Source organism: Myotis nattereri (genome assembly GCF_964212035.1).
Source record: "Myotis nattereri genome assembly, chromosome: 18".
Lineage (NCBI taxonomy): Eukaryota > Metazoa > Chordata > Mammalia > Chiroptera > Vespertilionidae > Myotis > Myotis nattereri.
The window spans coordinates 36,225,376-36,249,223 of record NC_138093.1 but is presented as its reverse complement, the minus strand read 5'-3'; the positions used below and the strand labels follow the sequence as shown (position 1 = coordinate 36,249,223).

Here is a 23,848-nt window from a genome sequence, read left to right as displayed (position 1 = left end):
GACTTTTAAAAAATATACTTTTATTGATTTCAGAGAGGAAGGGAGAGGGAGACATAGAAACATCAATGATGGAGAATCACTGATCAGCTGCCTCCTGCACGCCCCCTACTGGGGATGGAACCTGCAATCTGGGCATGTGCCCTGACCGGGAATCAAACCATGATTTCATGGTTCATAGGTCGATGTGCAACCACTGGAGCCATGCCAGCTGGGTTGTAGTCATGATTTTTAATAATTTAACTTGAAACTCTTTATGGGTGCTTCAAAACACTTTCTCCATCCCATAGAACCAGAGCTTCTACTCAGGTTAAGAGCATGGTTGCTGTTGAAGGCAAGATCCTGCAGTCTTCGAGTTTCACCCTTGAGTTAGAAGAGCTTCCCTCAGATCAATAGGAGGCCAAGAATGGTGGGTATCATGACCATGAGCCACGCTGGAATCCAAGCTACTCCAGAGGATCGGGCTGAAAGGGCAAGAAAACCCCAAATACTTAGGTGTCTTGATTACTGCATTGAGAAAGGGTGGGGGTCTGGACATTGTCATGGGAGCCAGAAAGTGTATTTCCTCCCTGAGTCCAGTCTCATTGTGCCTGAGACATCCTCATCCCAGACTGGCTCAGTCTCCCCAGATTAAAGTATAAAGCGTGCAGAAACCCATGAACTATTACTGGCTCAGCTGAGTCCTGTGCTTGCATGTCTGTGAGCCTGGGAAAGAATCATTCTCCTCCACCAGACAGCGCTGAGTAGGGCAGAGCTCCAGGTATAGACAGACGACCATTTAATGCTATGCACAGATAACCTTAGGGCAGAAAGGACTCCTTCTTCCTGTTTCTCCACCTCATTAACCATTTGTACCAACTAGAAGGAAAAAAAGGGAGAAGGGAGAGACAGGGAGGGAAGGGAATAAAGACAGAGGAGGAGAGGAGACAGACAGGAGGAGGAGGAAGGAAGTACAAAATAATAAGGGAAAGACAATGAGTGATAAAACAGGGAAGGGAGATGAGGGATGCTTTTCTAGGATAATTTGGGCAGCTAAAAAGTGACAAGATAGGTTGAACCCTTCCAAAAAATGTGTGTATTATTGTTTTCATCCTTGCTGCAAATAAGCAGTCACCCTCATTTGATAAAGGACGGGGACTGTGTGTCTTCCTTTTTCTGGATCTCAGGATAAGGTGTTGATGTAAAGGCAGTGTTGGAACAGCACAGTCAACTTATGGTCTCAAGGTCAGGCACCAAACTTCACATGAGTCTGAGGTGACAGAAAAGCAGCAAATATGAGGAGACTAGAAGAGATATGACCAGTTAGTTAGGAAGAATAAAGAACATACAGTTTCCATAGTCCACCTGTAGCAGCAGAGATAGAGAAATCAGCACAGATAGGGGGAAAGTAGACTGGGTCCAAGAAGACCATGAAAGAACAATGTCCTTGGGGACCATGGTCCCTGATGACTGGGCATGACAGGGATCTCAGGTAAATGTTGGCATCACAGGGATGAGTTATTCTAGAAAGATATGTATACCAGGATTCACGGATGTGATTTCAGGGGTGTAGAGAGTAAGAGAGACCTGAATGCTGGTGATAGCAATGCATGTTTATTAAAGGGATACCCAAACCCCTAGTGTCTCCAAACTTGAAGGGACTTTGCCTAATTTAGCTACCATTCACTGAAGACTTGTCAGGCACTGTGCTAGGTCATTTACATTGTTTCATTCAATCCTTACAACACAAGATAAGAACTATTATTTTGTCTGTTATTTAAGAGGAACATGACTTAGAGAAGATAAGTAACTTGCTTAGTTAGTATGTGACACTCCCAGAATTAATTCCCAGGTGTCTGACTCCAAAACCCATAGACTTACTACCCAATCTTAGCTCCCCCACTATGGGTTCTGTGTAGGCTTGATAGGGATTCAGGAGTGATGCTCAAGTGAGTGAGTAGATTCTCCCAGGAGATGGAGGAATCTGCAGCATAAAACCCAGAATTTGCCTGCTTAAATTCATCAAGGAGAACACAGCTGGGGAAAGCAGAGAGTCTCTACCTTAGGATAAGGCTCTCACTCCTGTTCACTACTTGTTTTCCCTCATGCTCATCTCTTTGGCTCTTCTTCTGTTGTTGATTTAGACCAGCCGTGGGCAAACTACGGCCCGCGTTTGAAATGAATAAAACTATTGAAAAAAAAGACCGTACCCTTTTATGTAATGATGTTTACTTTGAATTTATATTAGTTCACACAAACACTCCATCCATGCTTTTGTTCCGGCCCTCCGGTCCAGTTTAAGAACCCATTGTGGTCCTCGAGTCAAAAAGTTTGCCCACCCCTGATTTAGACTATCTACCAGAAACCCCTCAATGCGCCTGCTCAAAAATGTGTGGCCTACTCTCCCACTTGCCCTGTTCTCTCTGGTCACCCTGATATCGCAGCTTGTCCTACGATTACCCTGGCTTCAGATTCCAGGACCGTGCATTGTTAGAGCAGGCAAGGAGTTGACATCCTGTGCAACTGCCCTTTGCAGCTACGGACACTGATCTCCACAAAAGTGAGGTGCGTTCCCTGGGAGGTGTTAGCAGAGCCACGAATAGAACCTGAGTCTCCCGGATGCCTCTGGGATTCTCCATCAAATTCTGTGCCAGGAGAATTTGAAAGGGTCCCCGCACCTTTCTTCATTCAAGAGAAAACTAGTGACCCTGAACCCACCTCAGCTCCTTTGGGAATATTTCTTACCCAGTTTACAGGGTGAAATGAAGTAGACTGTGTCACTGCTGCGGCTCACAGGATTGCTGACTTCGCATTTGTAAAACTTGGAGTAGTTTTGAGGTATAACGGTGATATTAAGCACACCACTCTGGAGCTCTTCTGAAATGCGTCCTGAGTCCCCATACCAGGTGTAGTTGACAGCCTGATTCCGGACCATACATGACAGGATCAGATCACAGCTGTTGTTCATTTCCTGTGTCTTCTCAATTGTTATGTCAGGCTTAGGTACAGGATCTGAAGATGAGGAGGATGTTATAAGATGAGACATTAGATTTATGTATTTATGAGGCATTTATGCTGTGAAGGTTTAGCCAACAATGTACAAAGGAAGCTAGGAGTGACAAGTGCTGTGGGAATTGGAGTCATAGAGCAGAAGCCCCTACAGAGGGAACCAGTGAGCAGCTTGGCCCTCTGGGAAGCTTTAGCCAGCGGTTCTCAACCTGTGGGTCGCGACCCCTATGGGGGTCGAACGACCCTTTCACAGGGGTCACCTAAGACCATCAGAAAACACATATATAATGACAAATCACTATGCTTTAATTATGTTCAATTGGTAACAATGAAAATACATCCTGTAGATCAGATATTTACATGATGATTCATAACAGTAGCAAAATTACAGTTATGAAGTAGCAACCAAAATGATTTTATGGTTGGGGGTCACCACAACATGAGGAGCTATATTAAAGGGTCACGGCATTAGGAAGGTTGAGAACCACTGCTTTAGACTGAAAGAGCTTCAGGAGGAGGAGCTATGCACTCAGAAACAAAACAGGTTTATGACCGCCTGTGGGCCAGAAAGAACAGCAGAGTGTTGGCAGAGAGATCTGCTCGGGTAGGAGTTGGTATCCCAACTACTTGAACTGCTCGGGGCCTTTTCTCTAGCAATGGCCTTCGTTGACATCTTGGTCTGTCTGTCCTTCAAAGACTTTTGGACTCAGATTCAGCAGGAATCCTGGGGTAAGAGATTCTGCCCTGCACATGGCAAAGCCCTTTTCTGGACTCTGGCGGAGCTACAGAGAAGAGCCCATGTAACCCCAGCACCTGTCCGCAGTGCCCAACAGCTCTGTGAATGTTCACTCTCCTATCTGAGTGTCGCGTGCAGTGCCTGCCTCATAGCAGGTGTTCTGTAAGTATCTAATGAGTAGACGGATGGAGCAGCTATGAGGTAGAAAGGACGAAACACTAGCTTTGCACTGAGAGCAGCCTGGATCCTGTGCTTGGCTCTGGTGGAGTGACGTTAGGCAAGCTAATTGCTGCCTTGAATTTCCTCCTCATTTGCAAAATGACACTGTCCACGGGTAGGGGTTTTCTGCAGACTGTGTTACAGGCATGCTGAAGGTCACGTCATCGCCACAGCTATGGTTCTGCTGCCAGACAGGCGAAAGGGTAATCCCAGCATCTGCTCTTTCCTGTACTAGGGTCACTTTACTTGAAATTCTCTCTCTCTTTTTTATATTCTGGTCAAGAGTAAACCACCTGCAGAATCAGATGTCACAGTCACAGGGTTTAAATGTGACAGAGAATTGATCAGGTCAGAGTTTGCCTCTGGGTAGTATGTGTGTGGAGGGGCAGAGGGAGCTCTACCAGGCTGGTGTCCTGAACTCTAGACGCATCATCTCTCAGATTGCTCAACTCACCCTGCATGCTTTAGCTGAGCCATTTTTATACAATTCTCCTGCCACTTCCTGTGGTCTTGCACACACCTTCCTCATTTCTCATGGTGAGCAGCACAGCCCCTGGGCGCTTTGTGGAAGGGACTTATTGGATCGGGTGGGGTAATCTGGTTCCAAGATGCCCCCTTTGAGCTACCAGAAATTCCTGGGTGGGACTAAAGGACAATTCTTCTTCTACACACATCCTGAGGGTCTTATCTTCAGGCAGATGGACTGAAGCCAAACTAGATTGTGGATTTTAAAATATTCAGAAATTTTGCAAGCTGGTTGAGAAACCATTAGTAACTTACAATTGACTGTGGTGGGAATTACCACACAGATTGGTAAATGACACAAATTTGGAGTTGTTTTTTCTAAACATCACTCACTATAAGAGACTTTCAGTATTTCCTGTTCTCAGTTCCTCCTGAATTTTTAGGCCATGTGACATGGAGGAAGTGAACAAGAAGAGGGATCTAGCCTCTTAGAACTGGGACCGTCTGGCTGGTGGGACCTAAATATATACAACGCTTTTTATTTGCACTATTTTAGCACTTAAAAATTACACACTTTGATTTTTATAACATCCTAAAAGGTAGATATAATTATCCTTATACTATGATGAGTAACTCAAGGCTCTGAGGTGCACACTTCTCTTGGATGTTTGTCCAGACTCTTTCTTCTAACTTCTTACCCCAGAAGGCTAGGAACCATGTTTCTGCTTTATAACCTAACCCTTTTGGCCATTAATGTTTAGATCAGGTACATATACCTGAACCAAGTTGGGTTAATCAGTCTCTCTCCTCTCCTCTCCTCTCTTCTCCTCTCCTCTCCTCTCCTCTCCTCTCCTCTCCTCTCCTCTCCTCTCCTCTCCTCTCCTTTATTTACCCATTTTATTTTCTCAGGGAAAAGAGGAGGGAAAGGGTTAGTATGTATATTACAAATGATAGATTGCAAATGGATAATTCATAGCAAAATCAGCCATCAAATAAGCAGTCCCCAATGATGAGGTCACCAAAGCCCAAGGAGGCTTAGTCTCCTGCAGACAAAAATGAGGGGGAGGGATCAGGGAAAGAACATACAGGTACATGCTTTCTTACCCTCCCTCCCCATGAAGTTGAGATTTCACACAAAGCTTTGGTTTTCAGCAGTAAAGATGGAGTTACATTCATCTGTCTCCTAAACTATCTTGTGGCTACTTTGACATAAGTTTCTTGAACCTGCATAAAAGTTCCTGAGTGACTTGGATATACATTCCTCTTCCCTTTCTTGGCCTCCAAACCCCACTTTCAAAATGGAAGGCCCCCTCATTGCTCCTCTCTACTCGAACATTAGAGATTAAAGTACTCTTGATCCATCTACACACAGCAATCTAAGTGTTTGGCATTAATCACGTATCAAGAAATGGTCTTGACTCGGGAGTTTGGGATCAAGGAATGGAGTATTCTCAGCTTCTTCAGGCTTTTTGCATATGTATCACTTAAGAGTTGGGAGCCCAGTCTGTGTGACTCCGTGGTTGAGTGTTGATTTATGAACCAGGAGGTCATGGTTCCATTCCTGGTCAGGGCACATGCCGGGTTGTGGGCTCAATTCCCAGTGTGGGGCATGCAGGAGGCAGCCAATCAGTGATTCTCTTTCATCAATGATGTTTCTATCTCTCTCTTTCTCTCCTTTCCTCTCTGAAATCAATATATATATTAAAAAGAGTTGGGGAGACATTAACTGGGGGAGCTTTTTTGTGGGGGTAGATAAAAGAGGAGTCAAGTTTTTAGGACAGAACAGCTGGTCCAAAATAGGAAACAGGGGAAGGAGAATAAAAAGAGAGGATAGTTTAACCAATAACTGATGTTTAAAAATTTGGACAGATACATGCAAAAGAACTGAAACTAGATCACCTTCTTACATCATACATAAGAATAACCTCACAATGGATTAAAGACTTAAATGTAAGATTCAAAACTATAAAACTCCTAGAAGAAAACATAGGCAAAATTTCAAATATTTCTCTAGCAATATTTTTTTTCTGACATATCTCCTCAGATAAGGGGAACAACATTAAAAAATTAAAAAGTGGGACTACATCAAACTAACAAGTTTTTCACAGCAAGGGAAACTATCAACAAAATGATAAGACAACTTACTGAATGGGAGGAGATATTCACCCATGGTACATCTGATAATGGGTAAATATCTAAAAGTTACAAAGAACTCATACAACTCAACACCAGAAAAAACAATCCAATTAAAACATGGGCAGAAGATCTGAATAGACACTTCTCCAAAAAGGATATACAGATGGCCAATAGACATATGAAAAGATGCTCAACATCACTAATCATCGGAGAAATACAAATCAAAACCACAATGACATACCACCTTACACCTGTGAGAAAAGCTATCATCAAATATCAACAAACAACAAGTGTTGGTGAGGATCTGGAGTGAAGAGAACCCTCATGCACTATTGGTAGGAATGCAGACCAATGCAACCACTATAGAAAACAGTATGGAGGTTCCTCAAAAAATTACAAATGGAACTATGGCCCAGCAATTCCACTTCTAGATATACATCCAAAGAAACCCAAAACACTAATTTGAAAGAATAGATCCACTCCTATGTTTATTGCAGCATTATTTACAACAGCCAAGATATGGAAGCAACCCAAGTGTCTATCAATAGACGAGTGGATAAAAAATTTGTGATACATACAGTATATATGATGGAATATTATTTGGCCATAAAATGGAATGAAATCTTACCATTTGTGACAGCATGGATAGATCTAGAGCAGTGATGGTGAACCTTTTGAGCTCGGTGTGTCAGCATTTTGAAAAACCCTAACTTAACACTGGTGCCGTGTCACATATAGAAATTTTTTGATATTTGCAACTATAGTAAAACAAAGATGTATATTTTTGATATTTATTTTATATATTTAAATGCCATTTAACAAAGAAAAATCAACCAAAAAAATGAGTTCGCGTGTCACCTCTGACACGCGTGTCATAGGTTCGCCATCACTGATCTAGAGGGTAGTATGCTCAGTGAAATAAATCAGTCAGAAAAAGACAAATAACATATGATATCGCATATGTGGAATCTAAAGAACAAAATAAATTAGCAAATGAAATAGAAACACACTTATAGATACAGAGAAGAAACTGATAGAGGCTGGAAGGGAGGGATGTTGGGGATGGGGACAATAAGTGATGGATTAAGAAGTACTAATTGGTAGTTACAACATAGGGAATATAGTTAATAATTATATATGGTGTCAGGTGGGCACTTGAATTATCAGAGGGAACATCACTTATTAACCTATATAAATATCTATCTGCTGGGCTGTACCTGAAATTAACACAAGAAAGTGTTGAATGCAAACAGTAACAAAAAAATAAAATTTAATCCCTGGCTGGTTTGGCTCAGTGGTAGAGTGATGGCCTGTGGACTGGAGGGTCCCAGGTTTGATGTCAGTCAAGGACATATGCCCGGATTGCGGGCTTCATTCCCAGTAAGGGGTGTGCAGGAGGCAGCCAGTCAGTGATTCTCTCTCATCATTGATGTTTCTATCTCTCTCTCTCCCTCTCCCTTTCTCTCTGAAATCAATAAAAATATATTTAAAAAATTAAAAAAAAAATAAAGGAAGCTTACTTTGCTTAAAAAAAAGTAAGCCCAGGCCTGTGTTCTCAGTGGTTAGAACATCAGCCCACACACCAAAGGGTCTTGGGTTAGATTCCCAGTCAAAGGCACGTACTTGGCTTGGAGGTTTGATCCCCACCACCAACAAGGTGCATGAGGGAGACAACCAATCGATGTGTCTCTCTCACATCGGTCTCTCTCTTTCTCTTTCTCTCTCTCTCTCCTTTCCACTCACTAAAAATCATTGGAAAAAATATTCCGAGGTGAGAATAAATAAATAAATATTGGAGAAGAAACCTGAATGTGGTCCTGGCCAGTGTGGCTCAATTGGTTGAGCATAGTCCCATGTATATTGGTTGGATTCCCAATGGAGGCACATGTAGGAGAGAGTCCAATCAATGTTTCTCTCTCACATCAATGTTTCTCTCTCTCCTTCTCTCTCTCTCTCTCTCTCTCTCTCTCAAACAAAACAAAACAAAAAACACCTGAAAGTTTAAAAAGTAGCAAAAAAAAAGTTAAAATGCATGAGATAGGTCACCCACCACAGCATGTGCAGTTGGCAACCTGGAAAAGTGGGACACCAGGACCAAATAAATAAAGTTGTATTGGCCCAGAATGGGGATGGGAGTGAGCTTAGGAGTAGCTGGTCCGCAACTGGCTTCCCAACCACTTTTTCCCATCATCACAACCCATTGCCTGGGACAGTTCTCAGAACCCTATCCCAAGAGTGGGCTGTGAAGAGAAGGGAAAAACCCTGCCTTACCTGGGATGCCCTCCCACAGGATGGAGTGTTTTGTGGGTGGGTCTATCAGCCTGGTCTCCTGCTTAATCTGTTTTCACTCTGGCACAAGAAATAGCATGATTACATATCCTTCTTTAAAAGAAAAACCACTCCCCTACCCAGGTCACTCTCAACGCTGGGGCTTCTGGGGCTGAAGACTCAGACAGAGCACAGGGAGGGAGGTCCCCCAAAGCCCTCACATGCATTTGGATAGAGCGTGGTTGGAGTTCCTTTGCCTCCCCCTTCCCTGCTCACCCTCCAAGAGGGAAGAGGGGGTGATGCTGTGGACTCCAGGCTGAGATACAAGCAGTGCCAGCTGCCCCCTGCCCACCCTCTTTCCACTTTCTCCGTTCCACTTGCACTTTGACACTTCCTGATCACCAAAGGACCCCCCACGCTCACTGTGGCTCAATTCTGGGCCTCGGAACGGATCAGAGTTACGGATCTCTTTCTCTTCCTCCTGTAAGTAGGCGGGCCCTGCTGGGCCTTCAGTGGACAGGAGGTCACCGTATGGCCGATGCTCTGGCAGAAGTGGCCCATTGTGGGCTGGGGTGGCAGCTTGCATTCCTTGGCATGACGGTCTAGACCTCCACAGTTGGAGCACCTGTCCCTTTGACCTGCACTTCTGCATGTTCTGCCCTCTGGGCCTCCTCTCACTCCCAATACAGGACACCCCCCCAGAGCTGGTGACTCAGATTCCAGGTAGTTGGTGGACATCCTTTTTTATTATTTAAATATATATATATATATATATTTTTTAGAGAGGAAGGAGGAGAGGAAGAGAAAGAGAAACATTGATGTGAGAGAAGAACATTAACTAGTTGCCTCACATATGCACCCGACCCCTAACCTAGGTACATGCTCTGATGGGGAATCGAACCTGCCACCACATGGTGTACAGGATGACACTCCGACCAGCCAAGTCACACTGGCCAGAGCCTTTGGTGGACTTCTTAAAGATGAACCCCACTGCCTCATCCGCCTTCATGCTCCAAAAGCCCTCCATGTGTAGCTTATTCTGCAAACTGCTGGTTTAACACAGAGCCCATGGTAGTTGGCTACGCCGAGTTCCTGGGCCTGTCAGGTCAGGGAGCTGCTGGTCCCAGAGAAGTCCAAAGGCAAAGAGGTGGTTTGGAGAAGAGGCTGCTACATCTTCCCCAGCACAACCAGTTTTTCTCCCTTGGGATTGAAACTGAAAGATAAAAAGTCTAGACTTTGAGAGGTAAGTCATGGAAATGGCAGGAAACCACAGGCCTAGTCCACAGATTCCTGCGGCCGGGAAGTCTGAATTGGCCTTACTTCTCAGTCTTCGTCCCCTTCGGCCCTTCTTGAATCTTCCAAAGTCCTTCAATTAATTTAAATAATCCTAGTTTCTTAAATAATTTCTCATTTTTTTGCTAAAGGTACATCAAATTGGTTTCTCTTACTTGCCATTGTGTATGAAAAAAAGGCCACATGCAACCTGACTAGCTCAGGGGAGGCCTGTCTGGGGGTTCTGCAAACTCAGAGACCTAAGGGAACCACAAAGGATGGTCTGAGATTAAAACGTTAACTAAAAGCAGTGTGTGGTGGGTCGTCACATTCTGGTAAAGGTCAATATTTACCATAACTGAGTCTATTGTCTTTTTGCATCTACGATAACATATCCTTGGAATGTCAATGTAATTTCCCTTTTTCTAGGCCCCTCAAAGCCCAGGCACCACCCTACAGAGATCACAAATCCCCTCACTGTCACTGAGCTCATTGCGGACTGTTAACTGTCCTGCACCCACCTAAGAAGCGTGTGTATCCTTTTACTTTTTATCCAATCCCAGAGGCTTCTGCTGTGCTTTCTCCCACCCCCTAATCCAGCGGTCCGCAAACGCATCAGCCAACAGAGCCAAATATCAACAAGACAACGATTGAAATTTCTTTTGAGAGCCACATTTTTTAAACTTGAACTGTATAGGTAGGTACATTGTTATTAACTTAATTAGGGCACTCCTAAGGCTTAGGAAGAGCCACACTCAAGGGGCCAAAGAGCCGCATGTGGCTCGAGAGCCGCAGTTTGCCGACCACGGCCCTAATCTATCATCAATGGATTTCATGTGACCCACTTACGTCTCCTCCTTTGATTGTAATGTATAAAACAAGGTGAAAAACTGCCATTCTCTGGATTATTATCTCAATACCTTGAGATTCTGCTTCCCGGCAAATGTCGACAATTTGGCTCAAATAAACTCACAAAAATTCTTTACAGGTTTGAATGTTTTTTTGTTTTTTTTTTACATTAATACTATCAAAAGAAACTTACCTAATATGGGCACAGCAATGTTAAAATCTTTCTCCAAGGTCACATAATTAGTAAGTGGCCAGAGTTTTTAACCCAGGAATGTCTGATTCCACGTATAATGTCCTAATCCTTATTCCATGTATACTGGTTAAGCTGGAGCTGTGAGGAGAAGTTGTTGGCCCATACATTCAGAAAGATTAAAAACTCTCCTTAATATCCTGCTCCATCCTTTATCTCTTCTATCTTTTTCCTTAAGTGTGATAAAGTCTTTGTTCAAATATATTATTAAGATGAATTCAGAACTAATCTCAGGAGAACATGAAGAGAATAGAGAGGAAGCCACCTCTATTGTTTTTCTTCTCTTCAAGTCTTACGCGCATTAACATCAGAAGAGGTGTTAAATGTCTCAAGGCTATCAATTTGGGCTCTGCCGGCCCAGGCTCCCTCCCAAGTAGCATTGGCTTCAGGAGAAATAAATTAAGCCTGTCCTGAGGTTTTTCTCTCCTCGTCCCAAGAGCTCCCATGATACCAGGAAGCCTCCCACTGGCCCATCCAGGGGCCCAGGATGGGGACTTGCCCTTGGGTCCCCCAAACTCACCCAATACTTTCAGTGGGATTCTCCTTTCCTCTTCAAACCCAGACTTCAACAACACCTTCAGGATGTAGGTGCTGCTGTCTTCTTCCTGGACATTATAGATGTGAAGTGCGCCATCTTGACGACCAAGTGTGACCCTGTTCTTAAACTTAGTATCGAAGTAGTGAGGATTAGGCTGGTGGGTATCCCATTCTAAAATTTTCAGGTCGGGAGAGTAAAACCAATCAAGACATTGGTAGTTCTCAGGCAAATTGGAGCTTCGAAGACTCACATTGCTGCCAGAGAGCGCGAATTTTGGATCTGCTGATTGACCTGCCAATGAGACAGAGTGAGACCCAACTTAGAGAAGGCAGAGATGCCTGGGCTGGTAGGTAAGGGAAGAAGGAAGGAATTTCTGCTTGCAGCCATGACTATAGTCTTTATCACAGGGCCTGGACCCCTGATCAGGAATTCAGTGAAAGCTGGAGATTGGGAAGTGGGCTTGGGGACAGGAAATGTTGCTTGTCATCCATCCAGTTCTGACTCAGATGATAAAGAAAAAGGACACTGAGGTTGGCCCAGTAGATTTTTCAAATAAAATAATGACAAGCCATCTCCTCTCTGGGCTTGTGCTCCCTACTGGTTCGATTAGCTTCCCAGCAGTAGGTGTGGAGAGAAACAAGGTTTAAAATGGATGGGAGACAGAGCTAATCAGTGGCAAAGTATAATAAAAGCATGAACACATTTCAGTAGCAAAAATTTTATGCTATTTTTCTGGCTTTAGTGATACTGGTAGTCTTTGCAAGCTTTTTAAAACTTGTGATACACTGGGATTTCTTTTCTTATTCTAACTAAATTTATTTTTATTCTTATTTGTACATACAGTTTTGTTATTTCTTTCATGAAGGTACCCCAAATTGTATAAACCTCAGCTGTAAAAACTCAGGTTTGGTTAAATTGGAGAAAGAAAAAATGATACCTACAAGATGCAAGGTAAATGGAGGTCTGTTGACTCTTTTTGTAGGTGGGGAGAACTAAATACTGTACACATATACATTCATTGACTTCAGTCAATGATGGACTGCATATACAGCAGTGGTCCCATCTATATATATAAAACCCTAATATGCAAATTGTCCCCTCAGGCAGGAGTTCAATTGACTGGGAGCTGAACCAATTGATGTGATGTGTGCTGACGACCAGGGGGCTGTGCAGAACAAAGGAAGGCCCTGGCCGGCAGCTGGCAGCTGCTAAGGACCCTACCTGTGCATGAATTTTTGTGCACTGGGCCTCTAGTAAGATTATAATGGGAAAAATTTCTATCGACTAGTGAGACATAGCCATCTAAATGTTGTAGTATAACCCATTACTCACATGTTTGTGGTGATGCTGATGTAAACATGTCTACTGCTCTGCCAGGTGTATGAAAGTATAGCACATACAATTATGTACAGTACATAATTCTTGATAATAATAATAAGTGAAGATTACTTGTTTATGTATTATTATACCATATTTTTATCATTATTTTATCATGTACTCTCTCTACTTATAAAAAATCTCCTGTAGCCCTAGCTGGTTTGGCTCAGTGAAAAGAGTGTCAGCTTGTGAACTAAAGTGTCCTGGGTTTGATTCCAGTCAAGGGCATGTACCTTGGTTGCAGGCTCAATCCCTGGCCCTGGTCAGGTTGTGTGTGAAGGCAATCAATCCATGTGTCTATCTCACGTCAATGTTTCTCTCTCTCTGTCTCCCTTCCACTCTCTCTAAAAAAATCAATGGAAAGATATCCTCAGGTGAGGATTAACAAAAAAAAGAGTTTCCTGTAAAACAATATGCTGTGCTATACTTGCAACAGCCTCATATCATATATATTGATCACATCATATTATTTTGTGCTTAATTGAATCTCAGGTTGTTTTATAAATTTAGTGTAGCCTAATGGTACAGTTTTTATAAAGTCCACAGTAGTATGCAGTAATGTCCTAGGTCTTCACATTCACTTAACCACTCACTCACTGACTCACCCAGAGCAGCTTGCAGTCCTGCAAGCTCCATTCATGGCAAGTGCCCTAGACAGGTGTACCATTTTCTATCTTTTATGCCATATTTTTACTCTGCCTTTTTTATATTTAGATATGTTTCAGTACTGTAACATGCTGTATAGGTTTGTGGCCTAGGAGCAATAGGCTATGCCATCTAGGTTTGTGTAAGTGCACTCCATGATGTTCACACAATGATGAAGTTGCCTAACGACACATCTCAACATGTAGCACATGACTGTATAGGTTGAGAAAGAACAGTAGAGAAAAGCTAATGGTAGAGGAAAGGGGGAATAAGACTTATGTTACTCTGATCTCATATACTGTCTCACACAAAACCAGAATCATATTGCTCAACATATGTATGAATGAAATTCATGGTGCATGAAATTCATGCATGTGTGAGGTCCCTAGGTCTGGCCGGCAATCAGGGCTGATCAGGTTCCCAGCCTCCCTGCCTCCTCGTCTCCTCACTGCCCATACGCCACCACCCCGCATGGTTCTAATGAATGAGTGGCCTGGAAAAGCAACATAAACCTGAAGATAGAAACACTAGAAATAAGGGTTGATGGACCATAAAAAAAGGAAAAAAAGGCATTCTAGTTTTCTAAAAGAATTCTATAATCCATTCACAAATTGAAGAAGAAAGATGGATTAATTGTACTAATAGAGATTGCAAAATTAATGCAGATACACTGTAATACAATTTGGGGCATCAAGGTGTTAGTTTAGTCAGCTAATGAAGGATTGTCTAATAAATTCAGATAGATTGACATTTACTCATGTAGAGTATATTTATGTATTTTTCAATTTTTAAAGTAAATTGACAAAATGTTAATTTGCCTTCCTACCAATTCCTTATTTTAAAAGGTAGGAGATATATGCATCACCCATGGACACAGACAATGGTGTGGGGAAGACCTGGGGCAGGGGGCAGGTGTAGTCTAGAAGGGGTCAATGGGGGAAAAGAGGGGATATCTGCAATACTTTCAACAATGAAGATACATTTTTTAAAAATATATTTTTTTGATTTTATCGATGAGAGAGAAACATTGATCAGCTGCCTCCTGCACACCCCCCACTGGGGATGTGCCCCCAACCAAGGTACATGCCCTTGACCAGAATCAAACCTGGGACCCTTGAGTCCTCAGGTTGACACTCTATCCACTGAGCCAAACCGGTCAGGGTGAAGATACATTTTAAAAAAATAAGAAATAAAATAAAAGGTAGGAGAAACAACTTGAAGAAAAGCTACTATTTTGATTTAATTCTAATAGGAGGAAGTAGTTGGGTATGTGTCTGGATGCTTAGGATAAAGTAACTGTGTTTACTTACTTGTAGTTTACAATAGAAAATAAATCAGATATTTGCTGTGCTTATCCATGATTCTTGTTCATCAAAAAAGCAAAATTTAAATGGAGAGGGAGATTAGATGAAAGGAAGTCATAATTTTACGCAAAAGAGTCTATTCAGGAAAAAGGAAGATGTTCTAAAGACGAAGTTCTGATTACTCTAAAAACAAGTCACATGATCTCTAGTAAAACTTCTAATATGGAAAGAGGTGCATGTTTAAAATACTGATATGAAATTGAGGCTCTCTGATAAGATCAACTATTTACAAACCTCTACAAACTTTTTTGGGAAGTTATTTGGCAGCAGATCTCAAGACTGAAGATTTGTGTCATGAGTGATAACATAAACAGAGTACCATTTCCTGAGATGGGAAGTCAAATGAATTCAATAAGTCAGATTACCATGGGTCAAGGCCTGAACAACTCTTTTAAGACATATTAGTGTGAATGGGAAGGAAAATGGTAGGGCATTATGTAAAGGGGCATGAAAAGTAAAGAGAGTTTTTGATTGTTTTTAATTTTATTTAAAGAGGAACCCTGGCTAGCAAAGCTAAGTGGTTAGAGCTTTGGCCCGCACACCAGAGGGTCTTGGTTCAATTCTCTGTCTAGGACACATACCTGGGTTGAAGGCTCAATCCCCAGCCCCCATCAGGGTGCATAAGGGAGGCAACCAATCTTTGTGTCTCTCTCATATCCGTGTTTCTCTCTGCCTCTCTCCCTCTCTTTTCCTCTCTCTTCCACTCTCTCTAAAATCAATAGAGCCCTAACCAGTTTGGCTCAGTGGATAGAGCGTCAGCCTGTGGACTGAAGGGTCCCAGGTTCGATTCTGGTCAAGAGCATTTACCTTGGTTGTGGGCACATCCCCAGTAGAAGGTGTGCAGGAGGCAGCTGATCGATGTTCCTCTCTCATCGATGTTTCTAACTCTCTATCCCTCTCCCTTCCTCTCTGTAAAAAAATCAATGAAATATATTTTTTTTAAAAATAAAAGAATAAAACCAATGGAAAAAGTGTATTCAGGTGAGGACTAACTATAAACAAACAAACAAACAAATAAATAAATAAACAAACAAACCTAATCTACGATAGGTCAAGGGAAGGAGCCAGTGGACAGGGAGACAAGGGAGATATAGCTCCTTTCCTTAAGGAACTTGCATTCCAGTGGATACAGATAATTAATAAGATGATTTTTACTACTGATAGTAAGTGTTAGGAAAAAGAAAATATGGAATGCTAAGGGACAACATGCTTCAATTTGGGGGTCAGGAATGGCTTCTGTGGAAAGTGTGAGTAGGAATCATTATAAGTAGAAATTCGCTAGAGAAAGGTGAAACCTTGAAATAATGAGTGCTCCAACCAGAGGAGAAAATAAAAAATAATATCAAGTGCCTGGAGGGGAAAAAAAGTAACATTTATTTCAGGAAGTAAAAATAGCTCAGTTGGTTAGAGCAAGATTACGTGAAGGTAGTGTTAAAGAGGAAACCATAGGCTGCCCAAATGGCGTCACTGTGCTAAAAGCCCATAATACAAAACCTAGATTTAATTTGTGACCTAATTATTGTTTCAACCTCTCCCAGTTTCAACCTTAATGGACCAGTCTGAAATGTTATGGTCAACACCAATGAGATCATCTGAATGGGAATGTGGAAGGGATCTTTCAGCATAAAAGACAGCCGCTCCTTTGTCCTGGTGGACCACAGTTTTGGCTTGCTCCCTGAATCTGCTTCTCTCGGGTTACAATCTTTTGTTCAAATAAATAGTGTTTTATTCTCCATTACAGCCTAAAATTATTCTTGGTTGACAGAAATTTATGCTCAGAGTTTCTGCTATAATCTCTCATTTGCCATGGTAGAAAGCTGCTGAATATATTGTAGGGTGAGACCTCATCCCCAGCGTGATCTTAGTTCCCCTAACATATCGCTGGTCATGTGGTTTGGACGCCCTGACCTTTCTTCCTTAGAGACGACATTTAGGCCTCAGTGGCATTTCAGCTCCAGGCCGAAAAAGCAGCAAAACAAGACTATCAATGCCACGGCAGACCTCAGGAACAGTTGCATTGACTAATGGCCCCCAGCCCTGGTGCTGACTCATCAGTCAATGGAGACCACAACCCTGAAAGGACACACATGAAAAGCTGCTGGATAGTTTACTGAAAATTTCCCCTGGGATTTAGGCAGAACCAAGATGGAGACATAGGTAAACACCTGTACTTGCTGCCTCCCACAACCACATCAAAATTACAACTAAAATACATAGCAACTATCATCCAGAACCATGGGAAAGCTGGAGATGTGAAAGTACTACATATAGAGAGGTAAAGAAGAAAGCACATTGAGACTGGTAGGACGTGAGGAGGGGCGGAATGGGCTGGCACCTGGGTGTGCCACTTTTGTAATTGGGAGGGAGGTACAAGCTCCTGCTTACTCTGAGCTCAAGTGCTGGGCGAGACTCTGGGGGACCCAGACACATACGGGGAGAAACTGGACTGTCTGGCATTGGGGCAGGAACTTGGGGGAGGCTTTCTTCCAGACAGAGGCGCTCCCAATGGTCATTGTTCCTGTGCTGGGACCTCCCTGGTGCAGGGATGACTGGCAGCTATTGCTGTTTGCTCCACCCTGGTGATTCCCTGAGACCCCGCTCTACCCAATTTTAAACCTCACCCAAGCTGTGCGCAGCGGCTTTTGCATATGAAGGGCCTGTCCTTTCTCAGCCTAAAACCTGTCAAACAGGCAGCAGCTGGGTCAGGGAGCCCCAAAGCTATCAAAAGAAGGCCCAAGGCTGGCACCTGCATCAGCCTGCCTTGCTTCACAGCTGGGCCTCATTTGGGCACCCAATACAAAGAGGAAGAATTTGCAGATCTCTCTGTAGCTCCTGCTGGGTGGTCCCAGGCAGTGGCTAACTTTGCACCTCCTTGGAGATCCAAGAGCCAGTGTACCCAGTGGTCAGTGTGAGACCATACCAGATTACAACTCTTCACATCCATAAGTGGCACACTCCAGGGGCAGACTCAGTGAGCACCAAAACCCCACTGAAGCAAGTACTGCCCCATAAGGGTGTCTCCTGCACAGCAGCTCATCCATTGTAGATGAAGCTGGTCCTCACAGCCAATTGGCCTGGAGGTCAAGTCCTCCCAGTGATACCAACAGCAATCAAGGCTCAACTACGACAAGACTGTGCACACAGCCTGCAAAGGGGTGCACCAAGAGTGTCCACCTCAGCTAATTGGGAAGGCTGAGCCACTGGGCCCTATAGGACACCTACTACACAAGGCCACTCTATCAACTCAAGGAGACTTAGCAGCTCTACCCAATACATAGAAACAAGCATACGGAAGCAGCCAAAATGCGGAGACAAAGAAACATGTCACAAATGAAAGAAATGGAAGAAAGCAAACTACTGGATACAGAGTTCAAAACCACAGGTATAAGGTTACTCAAGAATGTTCTAGAAACCTCTAAGGAACTTAGTGAGACCTTCAAGGATCTTAGTGAGAATGCCAAAAAAATGGAAAAGGACCAGTCAAAAATTAAGCATACACTGACTGAAATAAAGAATAATATACAGAGATTCAACAGTAGACTAGAGGATCCCAACAATCAAGTCAAAATTTGAAATATGAGGAAGCAAAAAACACCCAACTGGAAAAGCAAAAAGAAAAAAGAATCCAAAAATATGAAGATAGTGTAAGGAGCCTCTGGGACAACTTCAAGCGAACCAACATCCGAATTACAGGGGTGCCAGAAGAAGAGAGAGTGCAAGATATTGAAAACCTATTTGAAAAAATAATGACAGAAAACTTCCCCTACCTGGTGAAAGAAATAGACTTACAATCCAGGAAGCGCAGTGAACCCCGAACAAGAGGAATCCAAAGAGGACAACACCAAGACACATCATAATTAAAATGCCAAGAGCACTCCTCGAAACTAAGATGGCAGCATAGATAAACACCGGGAAATAGTCACCTCACACAACAATTGAAAAATATCCCAAAGGACGGAGCAAACATCGTCCAGAACAACAGGAATGCTGGCTGAGTGTAATTTCTACAAATAGAAGAAAAGAAAAGCACGCTGAGAGCCAGAGGAGCTGCGGAGGTGAAGTGCAGAGGTATGGCGGCGGCTCGCGCGCGTGGAAAGGGGGTGGCACCTGAGGACGCGGCGGTCTTTTTGAATCACAAGCTCCCGACTGCTCTGAACTCCGGTTCTGGGAAGTCTCTGGGGACCCAGGACTCATACGGGGAGAAGCTGGTCGGTCAGGCGGTAGCGGGCGAACTTGAGGGCGGCTTTCCCTCAGAGGTGCTTGCAGCCATTACCGGGACACTGAGACGCGCGACTCCGGGCGCGGAGAATCACCATAGCTGCTTTCTCCGCCCTTTGACTCCCTGAGACCCCGCCCCACCCAGGCTGCAGCAGAGGCTTTTGCATGTGAATGTACCTAACTACAGCCCAGCCAAGCAGACCCGGAACTTCCAAGAGAAGGCCCAAGGCCCCGCAGCGGCTTGCATTGCTTCACAGCTGAGCCTCTTCGTGGTTCCTGCTCTGTGGCCTCAGGCAGGGGCTGAGTTAGCACCTCCTTAGATCCAGGAGCCACTGTACCCAGTGGTCAGAGGGGGACCATTCTCCCACTTCAGACACAGCTGATTCCCACAGCCAATTGGCCTGGAGGTCAATTCCTCCCAGTGATCCTACAACAACTAAGGCACCAAGAGTGCACCAAGAGTGTCCACCCCAGGTAACTGGGGAGGCTGAGCCACTGGGCCCTACAGGACACCTGGCGCGCAGGGACACTCTATCAACACAGGGAAGCAGCCAAAATGCGGAGACAAAGAAACAGGTCACAAATGGCAGAAACGGAGGAAAGCAAACGAGTGGATATAGAGTTCAAGGCCACGTTTATAAGGTTTTTCAAGAATTTTATGGAAACCGCCGATAAATTTAATGAATCCCTCAAGGAGTATAGTGAGACCATGGAGGACATGAAAAAGGACCAACTAGAAATTAAACATACACTGACTGAAATAAAGAATAATTTACAGAGATCCAACAGCAGACAAGAGGATCCCAAGAATCAAGTCAAAGATTTGAAATACAAAGAAACAAAAAATACCCAACCGAAAAAGAAAAAAGAAAAGAGATTCAAAAAATATGAAGATAGTGTAAGGAACCTCTGGGACAACTTCAAGCGTACCAACATCAGAATTATAGGGGTACCAGAAGGAGAGAGAGGGCAAGATATTGAAAACCTTTTTGAAGAAATAATGACAGAAAACTTCCCCCACCTGGTGAAAGAAATGGACCTACAAGTCCAGGAAGCGCAGAGAACCCCAAACAAAAGGAATCCAAAGAGGACCACACCAAGACACATCATCATTAAAATGCCAAGAGCAAAAGATAAAGAGAGAATCTTAAAAGCAGCAAGAGAAAGACAGTCAGTTACCTACAAGGGAGTACCCATCCGACTGTCAGCTGATTTCTCAACAGAAACCATGCAGGCCAGAAGAGAGTGGCAAGAAATATTCAAAGAGATGAATAGCAAGAACCTGCAACCAAGATTACTTTATCCAGCAAAGCTATCATTCAGAATGGAAGGTCAGATAAAGAGCTTCACGGATAAGAAAAAGCTAAAGGAGTTCATCACCACCAAACCAGCATTATATGAAATGCTGAAAGGTATTCTTTAAGAAGAGGAAGAAGAAAAAGGGACTCTTACCATTTGCCACAGCATGGATGGAACTGGAGAGTGGATAAATACCACAGGATCTCACTCATTTGTGGAATATAATGAATAACATAAACTGATGAACAAGGACTGATCCAGAGACGGAGAGGCATTGATTGGACTGTCGGGCCTTGGAGGGAAGGTAGGGGAGGGTGGGGGCAAGGGGGAAAGATCAACCAAAGGACTTATATGCAAGCATATAGGCCTAACCAATGGACACGGACAACGGGGGGTGAGGGGATGAGCGGGGGGGGGGGGGGGGGGGGGGTAGAGGGTACACATATGTAATATCTTAATCAATAAAAAATATATAAAAAAATGCCAAGAGCAAAAGACAAAGAGAGACTCTTAAAAGCAGCAAGAGAAAAACAATTACCTACAAGGGAGTACCCATACGACTGTCAGCTGATTTCTCAACAGAAACTATGCAGGCCAGAAGGGAGTGGCAAGAAATATTCAAAGCGATGAATAGCAAGAACCTACAGCCAAGATTACCCTATCCAGCAAAGCTATCATTTAGAATTGAAGGTCAGATAAAGAGCTTCACAGATAAGAAAAAGCTAAAGGAGTTCATCACAACCAAACCAGTATTATATGAAATGCTGAAAGGTATTCTTTAAGAAGAGGAAGAAGAAGAAAAAGGTAAAAAATTACGAACAACAAAGTGACAACAAATACATATCTATCAACAAGTGAATCTAAAAATCAAATGAATAAAAAATCTAAGCAGAATAAACTGGTGAATGCAATAGAATCAGGGACATGGAAATGGAGCCGACTGACAATTCTTGGGGGGAAGGGGATGTGGGGGGATGCAGGAAGAGATTGGACAAAGATCTATATGCATGTATGCAGTACCTATGGACTTGGACAGTGGGGTGGTGAGGGCCTGGGGTGGGGTGGGAACCAGGTGGAGGGGAGCTATGGGGTCAGGAAAGAGGGACATCTGTTAATAATGTGAACAATAAAAATAAATAAATAAATAAATAAATGGGGAGGGGAAAGAAATCTTCCCCTGGAACCTCCCCTAAAATCTCCACCCTTAAAACCCTTAGGCTGGAGAACCCAGTACCCTCTCCTCCAAGCACACCCTCACCTTTCCCTTCCCTCTCTCCTTCTCCCAGGCATTACTTTCCTGACTCCCAAGCTCTGAGGGCCCTTCATCTCTTCATTTACCTCTTTAACATGTTTCCTAAGCCCATTTCTTCTACAAATTCTTTTTCCTAACTCCGTGATTTTCTAAATAAATGTTCTCTTATAATTTGAGTCTTGGCTCTGAATCCTTTCCTAGCCAGAACTCAAGTACCGAGGTCACTGAACACCGTGCAGTTCCGGTCTGACCCCACCTAACTAACACCAGCTTGTTCCCTCCCACTGCTGCCAACACTTCCTTTTATTCAAAATTCGAAAACGACCTCACAGGCTGCAAACCATGGACTCAGAGGGGCTTGCTTTCTTAGGGTCCTATTTTTGCCATGTCCCCTGGGGAAGAGAGATGGAACTCAGGTGGAGCCACATCCCATGTCCTCTTTTCCATCCAACCAGTGCACAGTTACAGGCAGACAATCTGTGGAAAATACCTTGGATGCTGGTCTCCGAGAAGCAATAAGGCAGTAGAAGCTGTAGAGCCAGACACCACTTCAACCGTTCGGAGTACATCTTCGCTTCAGAGCTTCCTGAACGCCGCAGCCAGGAAGGTCTTCAGTGCTCAACTTCCTTTCACTCTAGCTGTATGGGTGGGGCCTTGAGAAACAGGAAGTCCCATAGGGTTCTCTTCTTTACATCTGAGACCACAATGGCAGTTTTAATTTTAGTTCATCCTTTTGATAGGATGGACTTATAATCTAACTAGAGGCCCAATGCACAAAATTCATGCATGGGTAGGGCTCCTAGTGACTGCCGGCCGGGACCTCTCTTTGTTCTGTGCCGCCCTTTGGTGGTCAGCGCACGTCATAGCGAGCCATTGAGCTCCGGGTTGAGTTCCTGGTTGGTTGAGCTCCCGCCCGAGGGGACAATTTGCACATTAACCTTTTATTATATAGGATTGATAGAGCAGCTGAATTAATCTGAAAAGTAATTATATTATTTTAAATCTTAGAACACAGATACTCATGTGAATAGGGGGTTAAGTTTTTCTTAAAGTTTCCTTTTCAAGGCCTGTGTAAAGCAATTGAAGAGGTGACTCAGCTATGAATGCAGCAAGCAGAACCGACAAGCATAGTCAGGCCAACCCACCAGGTATAAAAGCATCATCTCATCACCTGATGACTATAATAGCTGACATCTGTGGACCCCCAGGCCTGCATGTCTCACCCCAGCCCCTTCCCCTTTATAATCCTGTCCCTTGAACCTTGCTGGGAGGCAGGGTTTGATGCTTGTAAGTGCCCTGTCTTCTTGGGTGAGCCACATCCCATGTCTTCTTTTCCATCTAACCAGTGCACAATTATAGGTAACCTTTTGGGCCGCATCCTGGATTTCTGTTTCTGTTTGTGGATGTTCCTAGCAACCCCACCTGGCAGCCTTCTCAATAAATACCTAATATAATTCAACCCTGCCTTCATTATTGGACACAGCGACAGGCAGACCGAGCCAAACAGTGGAGGGGGGGGTGGTTTCCTGGTAACACTTCATAGTTATTTGAGGTCTCTTGAAGGTTGTCATGCAGGCCTTCCTGAGTTAGTCAGGTCAGCAGGTGGCCCTTTCTCTCCCACACATCCCCCTTTTGGTCATAAATCAACCCAAAGGATGCATTGGTGACCAAACTTTGGTTGGATAATGGAGTCCCACAGTGCCAGGAAGGCTCATTCCTAGGATGTCTCATTGTCAGCATGTGTCTTGCTGAACACAGTGGACCACTGGGGATGGGGCAAGACCATAGCCTTAGATGGCATTCAAGGTTGAATTATTATTATTCAAAATAAAAGGCAGGTAAATGGGAGGCAGTCAGATCCTATATGTCCTTTTTATAAAAAAAATTTTTTTTATTGATTAAGGTATTACACATGTGTCCTTATCCCCCCATTGCCTCCCAGCCCCCCCCCCCCCCCCATGCCTATATGTCCTTT

At 43.7% G+C, this 23,848-nt stretch overlaps 1 protein-coding gene across 1 annotated transcript; it reads right to left on the bottom strand.

Moving 5' to 3' along the window:
* Nucleotides 1–22,470, bottom strand: CD48 (CD48 molecule). Its single transcript, XM_081111927.1, has 4 exons — nt 22,364–22,470; nt 11,701–12,009; nt 2,722–2,988; nt 1–461 (listed from the first exon to the last, which is right to left on the bottom strand). Exons 1-4 carry the CDS (start codon nt 22,440–22,442, stop codon nt 382–384), a joined length of 735 nt encoding a protein of 244 aa, XP_080968053.1. The 5' UTR covers nt 22,443–22,470; the 3' UTR covers nt 1–381.
* Between the last annotated feature and the right edge of the window lie 1,378 nt (nt 22,471–23,848).

Coding starts and splice junctions, on each gene's coding strand:
- CD48 (XM_081111927.1), bottom strand. CDS start 22,442: ATGTACTCCGAACGGTTGAAGTGGTGTCTGGCTCTACAGCTTCTACTG. Junction 2,989..11,700: donor AATCCCACTGAAAGTATTGG/GTGAGTTTGGGG, acceptor CCTCATCTTCAG/ATCCTGTACCTAAGCCTGAC. Junction 462..2,721: donor CATTTCACCCTGTAAACTGG/GTAAGAAATATT, acceptor TTGCCCTTTCAG/CCCGATCCTCTGGAGTAGCT.